At 44.8% G+C, this 22,507-nt stretch overlaps 1 protein-coding gene across 1 annotated transcript; it reads left to right on the forward strand.

Moving 5' to 3' along the window:
- The first annotated feature begins 21,185 nt into the window (after window positions 1-21,185).
- Window positions 21,186-22,103, forward strand: LOC141102454 (olfactory receptor 5V1-like). The gene has a single exon (XM_073591402.1). It carries the CDS (start codon window positions 21,186-21,188, stop codon window positions 22,101-22,103), a length of 918 nt encoding a protein of 305 aa, XP_073447503.1.
- Window positions 22,104-22,507: the final 404 nt, after the last annotated feature.

Genomic DNA, 22,507 nt, shown 5'->3' on the forward strand with positions numbered 1-22,507 from the left:
CCCATCAGTGCTGCCTATCAGTTCCCATCAGTGCCACCTATTAGTGCACATCAGTGTTGCATATCAGTGCCATCTATCAGTGCCCATCAATTCTACATATCAGTGCCTCCTCATCAGTGCCCATCAGTGCCACCTCAGCAGTGCCCGTCAGTGAAGGGGAAAACATTTTATGACAGTTTGTTTAGCAAAAAATAAAAACCACAGAGGTGATCAAATACCCCCAAAAGAAAGCTCTATTTGTGGGAAGAAAATGATAAAAATGTAGTTTTGGTACAGTGTTGTATGACCGCGTTGAAAGCTGAAATCTGTCCCGGGCAGGAAGGGGCGAAGGTGCCGGTATTGAAGGGGTTAAACTTTACCGGCTTTGAACTGGGTCCTGTAGAGCTACAATCCCCAAACATTACAGTAGCAAAAAAAAAATCAAATAAGCTTTCTTTAATGTATCAGCTAAACCAGTCATTCCAAACTGAATTAACCAATTTTACCAATTTTACCTTATTGTTCTAATGGGACTAAGGAAATTACATTGAATTTGCTGAAAGAAGAAGCTTGTTTCTTTTTTTTATTTTTAAAAAATAAACTAATCTTTAAATGCAGCAATATCTATAAAATTATAATTCTTAATATTAGTCACCTGCAACTTACTAGGACAGGAGGCAAATGAATAGATAACACCACTATGTATCCAAAAGATGATACATTACACATTGTCCCTAAAGCAGGGGGAGGCAACCTTTTGAGGTGCCAAAAATGTTTTCAAAGAAATTGAGCATGCCGATTTTATTACAAAAAAAAGTATAAAGGAAATGCTGTAAACTACTTTAGTAGTGGGAAATTAACATCCTGCACTCACAACTCAGATCAACCCCAATTCCTGCACCTTCACAACTCAGATCACTGTTCCTCCTGCAAATCTGCCCCACCACTGTGCCCCCCCTGCTCATCTGTCCCACCACTGTGGGGCAGATGATACCTGGCATGATGCAGGTGTGATGCAGGTGTGATGCAGGTGTGATGCAGCTGCTATTCACCTAGACAACGTTGTCTCATTTAATTCTTAGTAGTCCAGGTGTTTGGTGGTGGGTAACCAGTTTTTTGTACTATTTTGTATTATACAATTTTTGTAATAAACCCTCCAAATTAAGCTGCTTGGTCCGACTGCTACTTTTCTTTCAGTGGCCCTCTTACCCCCTCAATTTTCTACTGTGATTGGCTTTAGCAGTGGCCAATGACAGTCCCCTTCCTCCTGGAAACAGGGACTGCCCCTACTACCAGAACTGTACCCAATCTCTTCCCCATCACAAGAGCTGACGATCGCAGCTACAGCAAAGTTAGAGAACTAATCAATGTTTCCCATCTTGTACAATGTGTGGGGGTGCAGTGCCTCCCCTCAGTGCAGGTGCAGTGTGGGGAATTCTGAACTTGGAATGCATTATTGTCTCACTGACATCTCCCTCTGCTGATGGGGAGGGAGTTGAGTTCCGGCAAAAGAGGCTTCAAGTGCCGCTTGCGGCACCAGTGTCGGGAGTTGCCTACCCCTGCCCTAAAGTGTGTAATGTGTATCTATATTTGGTCTACTTCATTCCTCTTCCATAACTGTAAAAGATGAATACATTAACCACTTGACCTCCAGAAAGGTTTTTACCCCCTTCATGACAGGGGCAATTTTTTTTACACAATAGGCAGCTGTCTAGTTTGCCTAGTAATAACACCCGCCCTGGGGCTAGCCTCCTCACCAGCTTGTGCTGCACTTCTGGGGCTTGCCACTTCACCATGAGATACTGCAGCGCTGGTGTCTAAAAGACCAGGATGTACTAGGCCACCGGTGCTTGCCAGATCACCAAAACGTAGAGCAGCGCTAGTACCTGCGCCCAACTGCATATGAGCATAATTATATATTTCTAGCACTTCACCAACCTGGGGTCAGGTACTGTATGCCTGACCTTAGCAGGGACCTCAGAACACCCAATAAGAGGATAATATTGCGACCGGTCTAAACTACATGGCATGTTCACCAATGTCAGGAGCCTGGCAGACAAGATGGGTGAACTAGAGACACTGTTGTATGAGGAGGATTTGGATTTTGTGGGAATTTCAGAGACTTGGTTCAACAGCTCTCATGATTGGCTGGCAAACATTCAAGGGTATACCCTTTTTCGCAAGGATAGAGAGGGTAAAATATGGGGAGGGGTATGCCTATATATCAAGAATAATGTACAAGTGAATGTGAGAGATGATATCACTGAGGGAGCTAGGGAAGGGGTGGAATCCTTATGGGTAGAACTCCAAAGGGATGAAACTAAGGGGAAAATAATACTGGGAGTATGCTATAGGCCCCCTAACCTGAGGGAGGAGGGGGAGACGGACCTCCTATCACAATTTGGATTAGCAGCAAGGATGGGAAGTGTTATCATAATGGGGGATTTTAACTATCCAGAAATAGACTGGGCGGAGGGAACTGCGCATTCATTTAAGGCTCGCCAGTTCCTTAATGTCTTGCAGGACAGTTTTATGGGTCAGATGGTAGACGCACCAACTAGAAATAAAACATTACTGGCTCTACTGATTACCAACAATACAGACCTGATCACGGATGTGGAAATACGGGGCAATTTAGGTAACAGCGATCACAGGTCAATTAGTTTCAGTATAAATCACACAAATAGGAAACATAAAGGGAATACAAAGACACTGAATTTCAAAAAAGCCAATTTCCCTAAACTACGAACCTTGCTAGAAGACATAAATTGGGATAAAATCTTAGGAACAAAAGAATACGGAGGAGAGATGGGTTTGCTTTAAGAGCATATTAAATAAGGGCATTAGCCAATGTATCCCATTGGGTAATAAATTTAAAAGAGCAAACAAAAGTCCCGGATAGCTTAACTCCAATGTAAAACTGAATATAAAAGCAAAGGAGAAGGCCTTCAAAAAATACAAGGTTGAGGGATCATCCTCAGCATTCAGACTTTATAAAGAATGCAACAAGAAATGTAAGGGTGCAATTAGGACGGCTAAGATAGAACATGAAAGACACATAGCGGAGGAGAGCAAAAAAAATCCCAAGAAATTCTTTAAATATGTAAACAGTAAAAAAGGGAGGACAGACCATAATGGCCCCATAAAGAATGAGGAAGGACATCTGGTTACAAAGGATGGGGAGATGGTGAAGGTGTTGAATTTATTCTTCTCCTCAGTCTTCACGAGTGAATCGGGGGGCTTCAGTAACCAAAACTGCAGTGTTTATCCTCAGGACACATCACAGGAAGCACCTCCATGGTTAACAGAGGTCAGAATTAAAATTAGACTTGGGAAACTTAACATTAATAAATCACCGGGACCAGATGGCTTGCACCCGAGGGTACTTAGAGAACTCAGTCAAGTAATTGCCAGACCATTGTTCCTAATTTTTACTGACAGTCTACTGACTGGAATCGTACCAGCTGATTGGAGAAAAGCTAATCTAGCACCAATATTTAAAAAGGGCCCACAATACATCCCTGGGAATTACAGACCAGTTAGCCTAACATCAATAGTATGTAAACTCTTGGAGGGGATGATAAGGGATTATATACAAGATTTTAGTAATAAGAACGATATCATTAGCAGTAATCAGCATGGATTCATGAAGAATCGTTCTTGCCAAACCAATCTACTAACCTTCTATGAGAAGGTGAGTTGCCATCTGGTTATAGGAAGGCCCGTAGACGTGGTGTATCTGGATTTTGCAAAAGCATTTGACGCAGTACCCCATAAACGTTTACTGTACAAAGTAAGGTCCATTGGCATTGACCATAGGGTGAGTACATGGATTGAAAACTGGCTACAAGGGCGTGTTCAGAGGGTGGTGATAAATGGGGAGTACTCGGAATGGTCAGGGGTGGGTAGTGGGGTTCCCCAGAGTTCTGTGCTGGGTCCAATCCTATTTAATTTGTTTATAAACCACCTGGAGGATGGGATAAACAGTTCAATCTCTGTATTTGCAGACGATACTAAGCTAAGCAGGGCAATAACTTCTCCGCAGGATGTGGAAACCTTGCAAAAAGATCTGAACAAATGGATGGGGTGGGCGACTACATGGCAAATGAGGTTCAATGTAGAAAAATGTAAAATAATGCATTTGTTTGGCAAAGATATAAATGCAATCTATACACTGGGGGGAGAACCTCTGGGGGAATCTAGGATGGAAAAGGACCTGGGTGTCCTAGTAGATGACAGGCTCAGCAATGACATGCAATGCCAAGCTGCTGCTAACAAAGCAAACAGAATATTGGCATTAAAAAGGGGATCAACTCCAGAGATAAAACGATAATTCTCCCGCTCTACAAGACTCTGGTCCGGCCGCACCTGGAGTATGCTGTCCAGTTCTGGGCACCAGTCCTCAGGAAGGATGTACTGGAAATGGAGCGAGTACAAAGAAGGGCAACAAAGCTAATAAAGGGTCTGGAGGATCTTAGTTATGAGGAAAGGTTGTGAGCTCTGAACTTATTCTCTCTGGAGAAGAGACGCTTGAGAGGGGATATGATTTCAATATACAAATACCGTACTGGTGACCCCACAATAGGGAGAAAACTTTTTTGCAGAGGGGAGTTTAACAAGACTCGTGGCCACTTCTTAAAATTAGAAGAAAAGAGTCTTAACCTTAAACTACATAGAGGGTTCTTTACTGCAAGAGCGGCAAGGAAGTGGAATTCCCTTCCACAGGTGGTGGTCTCAGTGGGGTGCATTGATAGCTTCAAGAAGCTATTAGATAAGCACCTGAATGACCACAACATACAGGGATATACAATGTAATACTGACACATAATCACACACATAGGTTGGACTTGATGGACTTGTGTCTTTTTTTTAGCCTCACCTACTATGTAACTATGTAACCTCTTCTTCATCGTCTGAGATATCTGTCAGGGTGCTGCTGCTTTTTACAGGTTCGTATTTTGCCATTGCCATGTATTCTGACAGTGAGGCTTTTCCTTCACTCTCAGCTGACATACTCAGGATCGTGTAGGCCACTACTGTACCTTTTTGGGGACATTTTGGGCACCAAATTTTACAGGTACCCAGTGTGACTATGGGGAAAAAAAGGTCCTGGCCAGCAACAGAGACCAGGAGTGATCTTACTAACACTGCAGTTTTGTGTACAATGTATCAGAGGTGACTAGACATGTGCAGAACAAAAAAATTTGTTTCATTTAGTTTCCCTTCAATCTGTTATTTACATAAATTTGTTTAATTCGTTTAATTCATTTTTGGGATTCGTTTCATTTATTCGTATTCGAATTTTCGAATTTGAATCGATTCTAAAAGTTTTCCAATCAATTTAGAAAAGTTTTCGAATTTGAATAGTTTTTGAATTCAAAAAGTTTTCCAATTTCCAAAGAGAATAAACTAGAACAGAAAATAAATGAACAGAATAGAAAAAAATAGAATAGAATAGAAAATAATTTTACAGAAAATAAAAGAATAGAAAATAATAGAGTAAAACAGAATAGGATAGAAAATAAAAGAAGAGAATAGAATGGAATAGAATAGAAAGGAATAGAAAAAAAAAACAGAAAATTATTAAATAGATTATAACTTGGGGTCCTTAGGGAACTCCATAAAGGGCAATAGTCAATATTCCTGATCCTTACAAAGTTTAACTGTGACTTCCACTTTCCACTTTGTATATATATAGATCTGTCCTACTAGGATGGGGCAGGCTTGAGAAAGAGGCTGGGCAGCCTCGAAACGTGTCGCCCCTGTGCATTCTTCCAGCTTGTGACATTTGAAACAGATACAATGCTGAAATAGCTTGGTGCCAGCTTAGGCACAGGCAAATGTGAGTTTTACTTTATCACCTTGTACACCACATATTTTAACAATAAATATTGGTTGTGCTATGAGAGTGTCTCTGATCTTTTGTGAATGATTGGAGATAAGACAGCAAAGAGGAGAGTGGAGACACGGAGCTTGGGATTGTTAGACCAAAGCGCAGGCAGACCTACAAAGTATTTGGGTCAAAGCATCTGGTGAGTGTGCTAAGGGGGGAGGGGTGGAATCGCAGGAGAACACGTTTTCCAGCACAGTCTATCACATGATTAAGATTGGGGCACAAATTGGAGTTCTTATGCCCCGTACACACGGACTTTGTTCGGACATTCCGACAACAAAATCCTAGAATTTTTTCCGACGGATGTTGGCTCAAACTTGTCTTGCATACACACGGTCACACAAAGTTGTCAGAAAATCTGAGCGTTCTGAATGCGGTGACGTAAAACACGTACGTTGGGACTATAAACGGGGCAGTGGCCAATAGCTTTCATCTCTTTATTTATTCTGAGCATGCGTGGCACTTTGTCCATTGGATTTGTGTACACACGATCGGAATTTCCGACAACGGATTTTGTTGTCGGAAAATTTTATAGCCTGCTCTCAAACTTTGTGTGTCGGAAAATCCGATGGAAAATGTGTGATGGAGCCCAAACACGGTTGGAATTTCCGACAACAAGGTCCTATCACACATCTGTCGGAAAATCCGACCGTGTGTACGGGGCATTAGACTCATCACGATTCACACTGATGGAAATTGGTGTCTGTATTGGACTGTCACATAGTTAGTAAGGTTGAATAAAGACACCAGTCCATCGAGTTCAACGTGAGTGAGTGTCTACAATTGTCCCTATTCCTGTACACTGTGTCTCATTAAGATGCTCATCTATTATATCATTATGTATTTAAGGTACCCATATAGCGCCGTCAATTTTACGCAACGCTCCATACATACATCGCACACTCACATTGGTTCCTACCCTCAAGGATCCCACATTCCAAGGTCCCCAACTCACATTACTATGCTAGGGCCAATTTTGGACAGATGCCAATTAACCTACCAGCATGTCTTTGTAGTGTGGGAGGAAACCAGAGTACCCGGAGGAAACCCACGCAGGCACAGGGAGAACATGCAAACTCCAGGCAGGTAGTGTCGTGGTTGGGATTCGAACCAGCGACCCTTTTTACTGCTAGGTGAGAGTGCTACCCACTACACCACTGTGCCGCCCACTACACCACCGTGCCGCCCAATGGTCATTAAACATTTAGAGTTTGGTGTATTATTATATTTCACAGTTTTATCCCCTTCGCGCCTAAGGGGAAAACAAATCTTAATGCCTAAGCCCAAAGACGCTCGGTTGTTATACCGGAGGAGCGAGAGGGGACATCCCCCCTCCCGCCGCCTCCCACCGCTGTTACCGGGCCTCCCGTGCGATTGGGAGGCCCGGTGTCTGATCGTGTGCCTTCGGTGGCTGGGGGCGGGCTGGAACAAAGCTGTGGGCGGATTTGTTCCAGCCTTCTCGTTGTAAACGCGGAAGCGATGTCATGACGTCACTTCCCGTTTACTCGGCTGCCAATGGCGCCGAATTTAAAAAAGTACACAGTATTCAGAATCGCCGTTTTCTGAATACTTTGAAGTGCAGAGGAGGGATCGGGGGTCTTTTAGACCCCCGATCCCTCCATAAAGAGTACCTGTCACCACCTATTACTGTCACAAGGGATGTTTACATTCCTTGTGACAGCAATAAAAGTAAAAAAAAAATTTTTTTTAAAAAACACAATTTATAAAGTAAAAAAAAAAAAAAAAAAAAAAAAAATTTTTAAAGTGCCCCTGTCCCCGCGAGCTCGCGCAGCAAAGAAAACGCATACGGAAGTCGCGCCCGCATATGTAAACGGTGTTCAAATCACACATATGAGGTATCGCTGCGATCGTCAGAGCGAGAGCAATAATTCTAGCCCTAGGCCTCCTCTGTAACTCAAACCTGGTAACTGTAAAAAAATTTTAAAGCGTCACCGTAGTTTGTCGCCATTTCACGAGTGCGTGCAATTATAAAGGGTGACATGTTTGGTATCTATTTACTCGGCGTAACATCATATTTCACATTATACAAAAAAATTGGGGTAACTTTACTGTTTGGATTTTTTAAAATTCGTGAAAGTGTCCCTTTTCCAAAAATTTGCGTTTAAAACACCGCTGCACAAATACCGTGTGATAAAAAATATTGCAACAATCGCCATTTTATTCTCTAGATTCTCTTCTAAAAAATATATATATAATGTTTGGGAACTCTAAGTAATTTTCTAGCAAAAAATACGGATTTTAACTTGTAAACACCAAATTTCAAAAATAGGCTTAGTCATGAAAGGGTTAAACCTGTAAACAGCAAGAGAGCCAGGTGCATGGATGTGTCCAAAGATACCATGTGGTTGGGGGATATTAGACTCCGGCCGCCTCTCCCAAACTCTATAGACCAGATGAGAAAAAAACAAGAAAATCTACACAAGGAGACTTGTTTCCATCAATCCACCAGAACAGAGCTCCTTGTGGTGATTTTCTTGTTAGTAAACCTGTACAGATCATCACAACTACTCTGTGCATCCAGGTGTATTACTCCGCATTTTTTTCAGGAAAAATTGGGCTTTCATATGGTGATAAATGGTAATAGATATCTCCTGATTTTTTTTTATTATCTAAGGAAAACTGGCCCAAAAGTTAAAAAAACAAAACAAAAAAAAAACTTTTCCTGACGCACCATGGCAGCACACACAATGGGTTGTGACTCCGCCTCCACAACCTGATAGGACTGGTTAGCTATAAGTTTTGAAGAGGAGCCCACCTCTGCATTCTCCTTTTTTTCCTCACCTAGATGGTTGGACCGGTAAAAGCTGAAAACCCCTTACCGCTTCGCCCCAGCTAGGTTCAAGCCTCTCCTAGTCGGAAGCCCTGGCTGTACAGTCTCTAAAAGAGCTTTATGCAGGGGAACCCCACTCTGGTGGTCTCAGGGGTTAAAAAAAAAAAAAAAAAACACAAACAATCCACCTTTGCCTTACAAACCTTAAAGAGGTTTTTGGTGACATCTGCAGCGGCCTCCAGGTACTGTCCTTTCTTTATTTCTCTCTCTTCCTCTCTTCCCTCTCCTGACATCCTGCATTTCCTTCATGCACATCTGTGTAATCATGTCTCAAGGCACGCTGGGCGCTGTAGCCCCACAGCGTTTTCTTACTGTGCATAGCGCCGGCTCTAGGGCGCACAGGATCTGACATAGGCGGCGTTAGGGCATGCCAGATTCCAAGATGGCGCCGGACGCCGCAAATGGCCACTGCGCATGCGCGGCCATGACGTCAGAGCCACCGCGACGGCGGTAGATTTAAAAACAGAGGAATTCTGTCATTTTGCCTCTGTGAGCACCAGAACCTCACCACGGTGCTGCCTTGTGCCCCTTTTCGACCCCTGACACTGGTAAGTCTTGGACTCTCTCCTATATTGCTAAAACTCTGCATTTCTTTTCTCTTGGCACCTCCTGTTTTTAAAAAAAAAAAAAAACAAAACAAAACAAACAAACTTTTTCCTTCAGATACACTCTATCTCGCTTTATGGAGGCCGCTGCTCCAGCAGACCATTCACGGGCTACAAGGTAAGGGGGACAGACATTAGGTAAGTAGTGAAGAGGAGTAAAAGAGAGCCTTGCCACTAATGCTATGTTATTTTGATAGCTCTGGCAGATCATCAAGATCAACGCACTCCAAACGCAGGGACCGATCACCTTCAAAAAATTCTCAGTCCAGACGAAGTCGGTCAAGAACCTCATCCCACCACCATAGAGATGAGACTTCATCCCGTCAACCTTGCGATGATCAACGCACCCATCCTGCGGCAAACGCCTGCTGGGTTTGCGGAGCTGTAGCACTACCTGCTAAACTAGTCTGTCAAGTCTGTTTTAATGAAGCAACTCGTGAAAGAGAATCGGATGCAAGGGAAGCATCCAACATAATAAAAGAATCTGTGAAAGAGTCTATCATGCAAGTGGCAGCCCACGAATCCATCAGGCTTCAGTGGCCTCAACCTCTTATACGCCGCAAGATCTCTCCCCGTCAGCCTCTCATACTCTTCAGGAAGACTCCCCAGAAGAGGAAGAGATTCTAATGCCCACTTCATTTGATTTTGCGCTTATAGATCCCTTCGCAAAATCTGTAAAAGAGGCAATCGGGTGGGAAGAAGAAAAAGAGGCGCCACGCAAGTTAAGAAAGTATTTTCCTAACCTGAAAAAAGACCCTGAAACCTTTCCTTTTATTGAAGAGCTAGAGGAGCTAATAAAGGACGAGTGGCAGAAACCAGATAAAAAAACCAGCCTGAACAACAGGATAGCTAAACTCTACCCATTAAGGGACCCAATGGTGAACCCTCTAATTTCAGCTCCTGTAGTAGATTCCTCATTAATGCGTCTGGCGCGGCACGTAACTCTCCCGATCGAGGATGCCGTAACCTTTAGGGATGTAATGGATCGAAAAATAGACCTCGATCTTAAGAAAGCCTATTCAGCAGCAGGAGGAGCATGTAGACCAGCGATCACTCTGGCAGCGGTCGGCAGAGCGATTACCTTTTGGGCAGCCAACATTGAAAAATTGTTGCTAGAGGCAGCGGATCAGGAAAAAATCATATCAGCTATGCAAGAACTTAGCCTAGCAGGAGACTTTGTGGCTAAAGCGGCCATGGATATCATAAGATCTTCAGCAAGGGCGATGTTGGCTTCAGTAATGTCAAGGAGAGCACTCTGGTTAAAACCATGGGTCGCAGATGCGACTTCTAAGTCGACCTGGTGTAGGATTCCCTACGATGGCACTAACTTATTTGGCCCTAAACTAGATACAGCGATTTCAAAAGTTACTGGAGGGAAGTCTGGCCTCATCCCTTCCGATAGAAGACCCAAACAAAGAAATCCACAGTTTAGACGCCAGTTGCCAGAGAGATACCGAGAGGCAAGATCTTACAAACCAGGAAGGGAATTCAAGCGAAACTGGCGAAACCCCCAGTCGTCCTTTGTGAGGGTGCAAAAACCTAAAGTCCCCAATTCAGGAGAACAGCAGAAGTCATTTTGATGGCGTGCACGCCCAGCCCGCGATAGTAGGAGCAAGGTTGAGGCGATTTACTCGGACTTGGGAAAATCAAATAAGAGACTCCTGGATGATTTCCACCATCCAGGAGGGTCACAGATGGTCATTCAAACACAAACCTCCAGAAGACCACTTCAGACTGACCAGAACACCATCTTCTCTACCAAAATGAAAGATCCTGACCAGTTATATTCAAGAACTGTCGCAGAAACAAGCAATCTTAGAGGTTCCTCAGGAACAGAGAGGTTTAGGATTCTACTCTCCGCTTTTTCTAGTAGCAAAAAAGACGGGAGATTTGAGGCCAGTGCTGGACTTGAAAGACCTAAACGAAACAATTTCAGTCGAATCCTTCAAGATGGAGAGCCTCCAGTCCATATTACTAGCAATAGGAACAAGGGACTGGATGCTCTCGGTCGATTTGTCCGACGCCTATCTGCATATTCCGGTGCACCAAACCTTTCAGAAATTCCTACGCTTTGCAATAGGTCGTCAGCATTTCCAGTTCCAAAGCCTTCCGTTTGGCATATCGACGGCTCCCAGAACCTTTACAAAAGTCTTACTCCCGATCATAGCTCACCTAAGAGAAAAAGGGCTAAGGGTGTTGCACTACCTCGACGACATCATCCTCTTGGCCGACAGCCAGCAAGTTGCCCTCCAGCATCGAGCAGTTCTAATTTCCACACTTCAACAGTTCGGCTGGATAATAAATTGGGGAAAGAGCAGTCTGGTTCCAACTCAAAGAATGGTCTTCTTAGGCGCAGAATTAGACACCAGCTCCAATACGTTCGGGTTGCCTCAAGAGAAGATAGGGCCATTGATTCACAAAATAAAGAACCTGTTGGCGGCAGATCATCTTCCTGCCAGAATGTGTCTGAGCATCCTGGGCTCCATGTCAACGACCTTCCTAATGATCCAGTGGTCCCAGTGGAACTCAGGGGTCTTTCAAAATGCATTCCTGTCTCAATGGAACAGGTCTTCAATGAAACAGAGAATAGTCATCAGCCAGGCAGTAAAAAGATCAGCATGGTGGTGGACACGGGTCAACAACCTAACACGCTGTCGTCCCATAGTTCCTCCACTACCAGAAGTAGTCACGACAGATGCCAGCCTTCAGGGATGGGGAGCACACTACCAACATCACGGAGCACAGGGACGTTGGTCTTTCCGCCCACAGGGCATAGTCTCAAATGTCCTGGAACTCAGAGCCGCCTGACAGGCTATTCTAGCATTCGGACCATGCCTAGAAGGGAAAAGTGTTCTCTTACGTATAGACAATACGGTAGCAGTAAATTACATCCACAAACAAGGAGGTACCAGGAGCAGAACGCTCATGGAGGAAGTGCGACCCATACTCGAGTGGGCTCAGATCTACCTGACGGACTTGAAGGCGACTTATGTTCCGGGTATGCAAAACCAACTAGCGGACGACCTGAGCAGGATGTTTGTGTCGAACAACGAGTGGTCTCTCAGTTCCCAAGCCTTTGCTCTCATCACCCGCAAATAGGGGATTCCCGATATAGATCAAGCGGCAACCCCAGAGAACAACAAGTGTATTAGATTCTTAGCGAGGAACAACTATCCGACAGCAGCAGGGATCGATTGCCTTCACCACCCATGGGAATTCCACCTGGGATACATTTTTCCTCCGATTCCCCTAATAGCCAGATTTCTGGCCAGGCTGAGGAACTCGACATCCACGGTCATAGCAGTACTGCCCTTCTGGCCAAGGAGACCTTGGTTCGCGACTGTATTACAGCTGAACACAGAGGAGCCGCTTCCGCTCCTGTTGAGCCCGAATTTACTCTCTCAGGGTCGATTCCTACACCCGGCACCAGAACGCTTACACCTAACGGCATGGAGGTTGAAAGGGAAAAGCTGCTGGACAAGGGATGCTCACTCAGAGTAGTGGCCACACTGCAACAGGCTAGGAAAAGATCAACAAATGGCACGTATAACAGGATCTGGGAGAGATTTACCACGTTTGCCCAGCAACATTCTTGGGATCCGTTCTCTCCTTCAGTCTATCATATCTTGGAGTTCTTGCAGCTAGGCCTGGAAAAGGGCCTGGGTGCGAGCACTCTTAAAGTACAAGTCTCGGCACTGTCCGCAATGATGGGAACTAGATGGGCTTTAGACCCGCTCATAGTTCAGTTCTTAAAGGCATGCATGAAGATGAGGCCTCCCAGAAAACCAGTCTTTCCAACCTGGAATTTGTCCACCGTGTTAGAAGCTCTATCAAAAAAAACATTTCTTCCCCTGGAATCAGTATCCTAATGGGATCTGACGCTCAAATTATCGTTTCTGATCGCAATAACGTCTGCCAAGAGAGTCTCAGAGATGCACGCTCTATTAATTAAAGAACCACATCTAGTCCTCTACCCGGATAGAGTTGTTCTCAGACCATCAGAACGATTTATACCCAAAGTGACGTCTACCTTCCACTTTAACTCGGAAATCAATCTTCCAGTCTTTCTCTCTAATGAAGGACATCCACATCCCCTAGATGTCAAGTCTACCATTGTTTCCTACCTTGAAGCTACTGAACCGTTCAGGAAGGTCGAAAACCTGCTAGTCATTCCACATGGCCCTAGAAAAGGGCAAGCAGCTTCCCCAAGAACAATAGCGACCTGGTTGATTAAAATCATCAAGAGGACGTACATTATACAATCACTCCCAATACCGGATGGTCTAAAAGCCCACTCGACCAGAGCAGTGGCCACCTCCTGGGCAGCGTACTGCAGAGTGTCAGCGGAAACTATTTGCAAGGCAGCAACTTGGTCTTCTAAAAACACGTTTATGTCACACTACAAAATAGATCCGGCTCAATTAACTACGGTTGAGTTCGGAAGATCAATCATTCAATCTAACTCCTCTATACCTTGTACCTGAGTAAATAAAATGCTCTAAAAGCACCCACCCATGTAGCGAGTTATTTCCCATTGTGTGTGCTGCCATGGTGCGTCAGGAAAATGGAAAATTGTATACTTACCTTCAGTAATTTTCCTTTCCTGACGCATCCCATGGCAGCACAGGGAATCCCACCCTTCTAAGGTGATAGTTACTGAGAATGCAGCGGTGGGCTCCTCTTCAAAACTTATAGCTAACCAGTCCTATCAGGTTGTGGAGGCGGAGTCACAACCCATTGTGTGTGCTGCTATGGGATGCGTCAGGAAAGGAAAATTACTGAAGGTAAGTATACAATTTTCCGTTTTTTTTAAAAATGTAACTGTATATTTCTTGCTACTACCATAACATACCACCAAAGAACAACCCAAAATAAATAAATTTTCCTGCTCCTGACGATCGCAGTGATACTATATGTGTATGTTAGTTGTTGTTTGTACCCGGAGTACGGCCCAGAACAATAGTGTGCATTTTTTTTTTTTGTGATACCTAAAACACGCCGACACTGACACTAATTGTTTTTTTAATTATTATTTTTCTAATTTTTTTCTACAATAGACATGTGCACTGCCGAAAAATTGCGTTCGTTTTCGATAATTCGTTACTTTGGTTAAATTTGTATTTGTTACATTCACTAACAGCCAAATTTGAAAGGAAATTCCAATACCTATAATTTAATAGTTAGTAATAGTTAAGTTATTATTAGTTAGTTACTTCAGACTCCATTCTTATTTTCGGATTTTCGTTAATTTTTGGATTTTCGAATTTCCAAAGTTCCGGATTTTTACCATTTTTAATTTATGAATTTTACAAATATTCGGAAAAATTGGTTGAACGGGTTTTCGTTAATTTGGATATTTCCAAATTTAGGAATTTGTCAAAAATGAATTTGAAACTAAACGAATTGCACATGTCTATTCTACACACACTTTTCTATCTCTGCAAGGACTGAGAAAGATACAATGTATCTCTTTCGTTCATTCACAAGGACAGAAAACACGGGGACGGGCTTCCCAGTGACTGATCACTGTGATAGCCAATCAGAGGCTATCACAGCAATCAGGTGACCCGGAATTAGGAGTCCTGGGTCCCGATCATTAGAACGGAGCCCTGGACTCTCTGTGAGACCCGGGTCTCTGTACTGGGAGCACACCATGCAGGGCACTCCCAGCACAAAGGGAGATATGCAGCCCCACAGAAAAAAGCCCATTCCAGTGGGGCCCCATATTTGCATACGGTGGGTGTGAAGGGGTTAATGTTGTGTTGATTGAATACTTTTGGCACTGGAGGATAATTGATACTTTGCGCTCGTATTCTTTTATATTTTAGATTCACATCTGTGTTTGTAGCACAGGATATTTATGGTTCAGCTGTAGGGGTATCAGGAGCGGTTTGTCAAATAAAAGGGCGTCCCGGCACCGCCCCCTCTCTCCATGCCACCCCCCTATATGCAATGGATAGATTCATGCATCCGGCCCCTTTCAGGGCACCAGGCACATGAATTACAACGGCGGGGGTTTTTTTTTTGAAGCATCTGATTAGAGCGAAAGGCTCTAATAGGCTTCAAAATACGGTGGGCTGGGGGCGCAGAGAGTGCGCTCCGGTCCCACCCAGGTGCGTTACAACACTGATCCCCAATCCGGCCGATCAGAGGCTGGTGTGAGACCCATTTTCCGATTGGCCGAAAAGTGAACACTCCCAATTGCCCACCGAGGAGGAAGGAGGAAATGGAAGCCGCTGCCATGATGACCTGTGGAGAGCAGGAGAACGGGAGGCGCTTCCACCGAGCAGGGGAAGCCACTGGTGATAGGGTAAGTGCTACTGACCGACCGGAGGGTTGGCATACTGTTTGCCTCAACCCAAAAAAAAATTTCCACTGGCCGCCACTGGTCCCTCCCCCCGATACCTATGCTGACTCTAAATAAAGAACGTTTTGCACTCAGTGTATCCCTAAAAATTCATGATCCTACACACATCCGAAATGATCCGAATACCAGATAAATGTGAATCTGTGTAAACATCAGTGGTGGCTGGTGCTCAATATTTTGGGAGGAACAGCAAACAAACCTGGCCATCTCACTCGCACTGCCCCTACCCCCTGGCGCGCGCTCGATTGATCGATCGGGAAGGCGGCAATCCACTCGCAATACCCCCCAGCACTCGATCAATCAACTGGGAAGGCAGCAATCCACACACACTACCCCCCGATGCTCGATTGAAAGATCTGGAAGGCGGCGATTCATGGCCTTACCTTATGCTGTGGTAGAGGTGCGGGGAGGAGGACGATGACGAGGCGGTGGTGTTGGGCACTGCTAAATCCAGGGTAGGGCTCCTGGAAGTGGATGTTTTTGCTGGGGCGGTTGCTTCTCCTACTGGACAAACAGGAATAGGGTCCTGAGAATCAATTGGCCCGGGTTCCACTGCTGCCATTATACAAAAAAGCGCTTTTTATCTTCTCAAATATGAGTTTTTTTAACTTTAATAAATATCCATTATTTTTTATGGAATCACGCTATCCTCTCCAACTATATATATGAATGCATGGGAAAATCTATCCATCTTGCTCCATGAATATCTACTTTGGAGGTTACTACCCTTGAGAGCCATTTGAAGACTTGTGGGATTACCTGATTCCGTTATCAAAGGTCGCCAGATTTGAAGCCTTCATCTTTGGTGTACACCACCACAAGCCTGTGTCATGGTTATGCAATAGAGTTGTCTGTCAGCTTACCTGTCTCCATGTGTCCATCTCTAGAGACCAGCTGACCCTCACCTGACTGCTTTTATAAACTCTCCTCTAGCATGGCTCCACCCCAGCTCCTATCAGGGAACCCTATATTAACCTGTGCACTGCAAGCCAGCAGTGCTGATCAACCATTGTGTGTTAGCTTTCGTGTGTACTTGCTGTGTTTCCTACGTCTGATTCCACATACCGACTTTGGCCTGTTCTTAACTATTCCTGTCTGCTCGTGACCCTGACCTTTGGCGTGTCCCCAACCATCCCTGTTTGCCTGTGACCCTGAACCTTGGTATGAACTCTGTTGTCCTTGTCTGCTTGTGGCCCGACCTTGGCTTGTCCCTTACTTTCCTTGTTGTTCCAGACTGTTGCCTCTTTCCTCTTCTCCTGTAGTCTACCGTGAGCGTGAGCTGTGAGACCCTGGGGGCCGCGACCTGGAGTCAGACTGCAGCGCAGTCCATCCTCACCAGTAGAGGCTCTGGTGAACACCTGCTGGCTCTTGGACTCCGCCCCCTGGGGAATCTATGCTCTAGCTCCCAGTGGGATCTGTGTCAGTGATCCAGTAGACCTGCTTCCTGAACCTCCCAGGGTTCAATCCACAGCAGTCAGTCCTAGGGTCCACTACCTAGCGGTGCACTTCTGACTCCTACAGAGTGCATCTGTCACCTAGCCTCAAGGTGACCTGACAGTTTGATCAGCCATGGACCTGGCTGATGTGCCGCTACCCGCAGATGATCCGTTGCAGGGCTTAGTTCACAGACTTGAGACCCAGGAATCACATCAGACCCAGGTGATGCGATTCCTTCAGGATTTGGCATCCCGTTTTGAACAGGTTCAGGCCTCATTAGGACCCCCGGTTCAACAACCTCAACCGCTATCTGCTGCTGCACCTATCGCACCAGTCACAGCCACACATTCATTACATCTGCCAGCTCCGGCCCGTTTCTCTGGGGACTCCAAGGCCTGCAGGGGGTTCCTTAGCCAGTGCACAATTCATTTTGAGCTTCTGCCCCAAAACTTCCTGTCCGATCGGGCAAAGGTAGCCTATATTATATCCCTCCTGTCCAGCGAGGCGTTAGCCTGGGCTGCCCCTCTGTGGAAACGAAATGATCCAGTGGTTTCTAGCCTGTCTGATTTCTTGAAACTTTTTCGGAATATCTTTGAGGAACCGGGTCGTGTCTCCTCAGTGGCCAGCACCCTTTTATGTCTCCGTCAATAGTCTGCTTCTGTGGGACAGTACGCTCTTCATTTTCGTACTTTGACTGCTGAGCTGAGTTGGAATAATGAGGCCCTAGTTGCAACCTTTTTACATGGCCTCTCTGATAGAGTGAAGGATGAATTAGCAGGAAGATCTCTCCCTGCTGATCTGGATGGTGTCATCACCTTGTGTAACCAGATCGATATTCACTTTCAGGAGAGGGCCTGGAAAAAAAACGCCAGCACTCCCCATTCTTTAGGCAGCCTGAGCTCCATGTCCCTTCTCTTCATTCCGAGGAGCACCTCCTGCCTGCTGAGGAACCTATGCAGCTGGGCCGGACCAAGTTATCTCCCGAACAACGCACTAGGCACAGAACTCTGGGCCTGTGCCTCTACTGTGGCGTCAAAGGTCATTTTTCTGATACTTGTTCTCTTGGTCCGGAAAAATGCTCAGGGCTAATACATCTGGAAAGTGGGGTATTGGGCCCTGAAATATCACCTTCACCTTCTCATCTTCTCGATTCTGTGTTCCTTCATGTTGGCACTTCCCCTCGTTCGGTCTCGGCATATCTGGATTCCGGAGCCACTGGCAATTTCATGGACTGGGGAGCTGCGTCTTCCATGAGACTTACCCTTTTGCCCCTTACAACGCCATTGGTGGTCTTGGCGATTGATGGCACTGTTCTCCCAGGGGGCCCTATCCGCTTCCAGACACTCCCTGTTAAGATGTCGGTAAGGACACTCCGCCAGGAGTGGATATCCTTCCTTGTCTTACCGAAGGCTTCATCTCCTATCATATTAGGTCTTCCTTGGTTACGGCTCCATTCTCCACATGTTGACTGGACTGCTGGACAGATCTTGACTTGGGGTTCCTCCTGTTCCTCCTCCTGCCTACTGAAGGTTACCCCAAAAGAGAAACTTCCTGTTGCCTCCATCCCAGTATCTTCTGCTCTTCCCGCTGCATATAGCGATTTCTCGAATGTCTCCTGCAATAGTTGGGCTGAAGCACTCTCTGGGTCGTGTGGCACTCTGGATGAGGAGCCCACCTGTGAACTTGAGCCGATCAGTCACTCCAGTTTGCATGGCCATTTCCCTTTGCCTGTCCCTGGACCCCCTTGGACACACACCCAGGCTGACTCGTCCACCAGTTTCACAGTCTCTACGCCCTGCGATGCAATTCTGATGGTCGCTGCACCTGGCAATGCTGTTCAGTCTGCCTCTGCACCAGTCCAGCCTATGCCCAGTGAGCTTCCTGCTACTTGTTCAGGACCTTCTGTAACCTGGCCTCACCCTACTGCTACTACGTCCGTTTAATCCTGTTTAAGAGGCTCAGTCCATCCTTTGGATAGACTGCCTCATTTGGCCAGGTGGGGTTTTCCATCTTTTGTTCAGGGCTCTCTGCATTCTGTTTGTGTTTCAGCTATCCAGCTTAACTCTTGTAACACATCACCTTCTAACCAACCTGACCTCAGGGATCCACTGACCTCTACCCAGTCTGATGGTCCTGCTTTGGATGTCCAGCTCATCTTTAAGGGTCTGGGGGACCCTGCTCAGACTTCTGATGGTCTTCTCGTGCCCTTACCCATTTCTAAAAAGCCTTTAGTCCTCAATAAGTCCTTTCATCCTCTCCCTACCTCAGTTCCGGTCTCTGAGGATAATCTAAAGTATGAGCTTAGTCAAGTTTTGGATTCCCGGCTCCGTAAAGGCATTCTTCAGTACCTCGTACATTGGAAAGGGTTTGGTCCTGAGGAGAGGTCTTGGATCACTGCATCTGAGGTCTTTGATTCTCGTCTATTGAGGAGGTTCCATCTGGAGTTTCCCTTTAAGCCTGGGCACAGGCGGGGGAGGGGGAGGCCTCACAAGAGGGGGGTACTGTCATGGTTATGCAATAGAGTTGTCTGTCAGCTTACCTGTCTCCATGTGTTCATCTCTAGAGACCAGCTGACCCTCACCTGACTGCTTTTGTAAACTCTCCTCTAGCATGGCTCCACCCCAGCTCCTATCAGGGAATCCTATATTAACCTGTGCACTGCAAGCCAGCAGTGCTGATCAACCATTGTGTGTTAGCTTTCATGTGTACTTGCTGTGTTTCCTACGTCTGATTCCAGTTACCAACTTTGGCCTGTTCTTAACTATTCCTGTCTGCTCGTGACCCTGACCTTTGGCGTGTCCCCGATCATCCCTGTTTGCCTGTGAGCCTGAATCTTGGCGTGAACTCTGTTGTCCTTGTCTGCTTGTGGCCCCGACCTTGGCTTGTCCCTTACTTTCCTTGTTGTTCCAGCCTGTTGCCTTCCTCTTCTCCTGTAGTCTACCGTGAGCGTGAGCTGTGAGACCCTGGGGGCCGTGACCTGGAGCCAGACTGCAGTCCATCCTCACCACTAGAGGCTCTGGTGAACACCTGCTGGCTCTTAGACTCTGCGCCCTGGAGAATCTATGCTCTAGCTCCCAGTGGGATCTGTGTCAGTGATCCAGTTGACCTGCTTCCTGAACCTCCCAGGATTCAATCCACAGCAGTCAGTCCTAGGGTCCACTACCTAGCAGTGCACTTCTGACTCCTACAGAGTGCATCTGTCACCTAGCCTCAAGGTGACCTGACAGCCTGTTTGACTCACTGGGCGTACGCCCTTCAGGGTTCAAACGTTCTGGTAAGCATTCATCTAATTGGTGGTGGATTATCTACTTGTAAACTCTCCTCACAAGTTATTTTCACTTTTGATGTCAAGAGGATGTTATGAACATTTGGTTTCTATTCATTTAATTTTTGGACTCACTATACATTGGGTTTCTACCACTAATGGATTTCACATTTTATTTGTTTGTTTTTTTAATATTGATGTAGTATCACTGTGAATATACTTTATCAAGGTTTCACATAATTCTTAATATTGATTGTGAGATTCACAACATTATCTCAGTTCATTTTGAATTCTGTTTCTAGAGCTGCACTTTTATTTTTATGTTATTTTATTATTTTGACAGAGTTATAAGAGCAAAAACAAAAGCAGTTATTGTTTTCTTTTTTTTTAAAAGTGTTTTATACTTACTTTGTCCTATAGCCAATAAATAAAAACAGAATTAAAAAAAGAATAGAACTTCAGTAGAGTTTTATTCAGAAATCATTTTATGAACTGTAAACTTATTTTTATAGTTTAAAAAAAAAGGACTCTCAAGTGACAAAGGTGTTTTAAATGAGATCTTTAGAGAAACTTAACAAGACTTCAAGCTTTGTATTCTTACAACACAGCAGACTGTCCTGGGGGAATGCCAACATTTTATATCTATATAAGATATTCACTGAATCAAATGTCTGCACAAATATAACATGTGGGCACACCTTACATGTTTTATTTTTAATAATTTCTAAGATTTATATTTTTCTTACTGTTTATTGGTGATACATTTACACAGAGAGGGAATAAATAATATGACGAATCTCACAAAGATTATCACTCTTATTCTTGTGGGTCTATCAGACCATCCACCAACCATGAATGGACTTTTTATGCTCTTCCTTCTGATCTATCTGATGACTCTTATCACAAACCTCATTATATTTTTCTTGGTCATCACTGACTACCATCTGCACAACCCAATGTATTTTTTTCTCAGCAATTTGGCTTTTCTGGACATGTCCTATTCATCAGTGAGTGGACCAAGGATGCTCTTTGACTTGGTCACCAAAAAACGATCAATATCCCTCCCTGCCTGTACAGCCCAAGTCTTTTTCTATGTCTATTTTGCTTGCTCTGAGCTCCTCTTGCTCTCGGCTATGTCCTATGACCGGTACATCGCCATCTGCCACCCCCTACATTACAAACTAATTATGTCCTGGAAGATTTGCAGTCATTTATCTGTTATAATTTGGGTCTTTGGGTTTATTTATTCCTTGGTTCATACACTTTGTTTGCTCAGGTTGTCCTTCTGTGGTCCAAATTCCATCCACAGCTTCTTCTGTGACCTCCCACACTTGTTCCAGATTACATGTACTGACCCAACAATAAACATAGTGGTCGTTTTTGCATTGGGTGGCAGTGTGGCATTAACGGCTTTTCTTTTCACATTTCTTCCATATGTTAGAATTTTCAATACAATTCTCCACATTCAAGGCAAAACTGGAAAGCTGAAAGCATTCTCCACCTGCACATCACACCTCTTGGTGGTCTTCATCTTCTATGGCTCCACAATTTTTATTTACTTGGTTCCCACTTCCACTAATATGTTTGGCGTAAACAAACTGTTTTCAGTCATAATTGCCCTCATTAACCCTTTGTTTAATCCTCTGATCTACAGCCTGAGGAATAACGACCTTAAGGCAGCATTCAGGAGGACTTTAAATCCCTGAATAAAAAAGCCAATCCAGAACTAGATTTAGATAGAAATAAATTTCATGCAATGCAGTTGGATGTCTCCAACTTACAAGCCGACCTCAATGCACTATTTAATTGGGCGACTATTTTGCAAATGAGGTTTAATGTGGATAAATGTAAAGTTCTGCACTTGGGGGCTAAGAATGTTCATCATACATACTAGGGGGAGTACAACTGGGGAATCAATGGTGGAGAAGGATCTGGGGGTTTTGGTAGATCATAAGCTCAATAGTAGCATGCAATGCCAAGCTGTAAGAAAAAAGTGTATGAGAATTAAATGGTCTGCATACCTGCCATCATCCTAGGAAATATTCAAAGAGTGTATACAACAAAGTGCATGGAGAGGATGCCTCTTTGGACTTTATAGGGCAGGAAAGGA

Source organism: Aquarana catesbeiana, linkage group LG07, assembly GCF_042186555.1.
Source record: "Aquarana catesbeiana isolate 2022-GZ linkage group LG07, ASM4218655v1, whole genome shotgun sequence".
Lineage (NCBI taxonomy): Eukaryota > Metazoa > Chordata > Amphibia > Anura > Ranidae > Aquarana > Aquarana catesbeiana.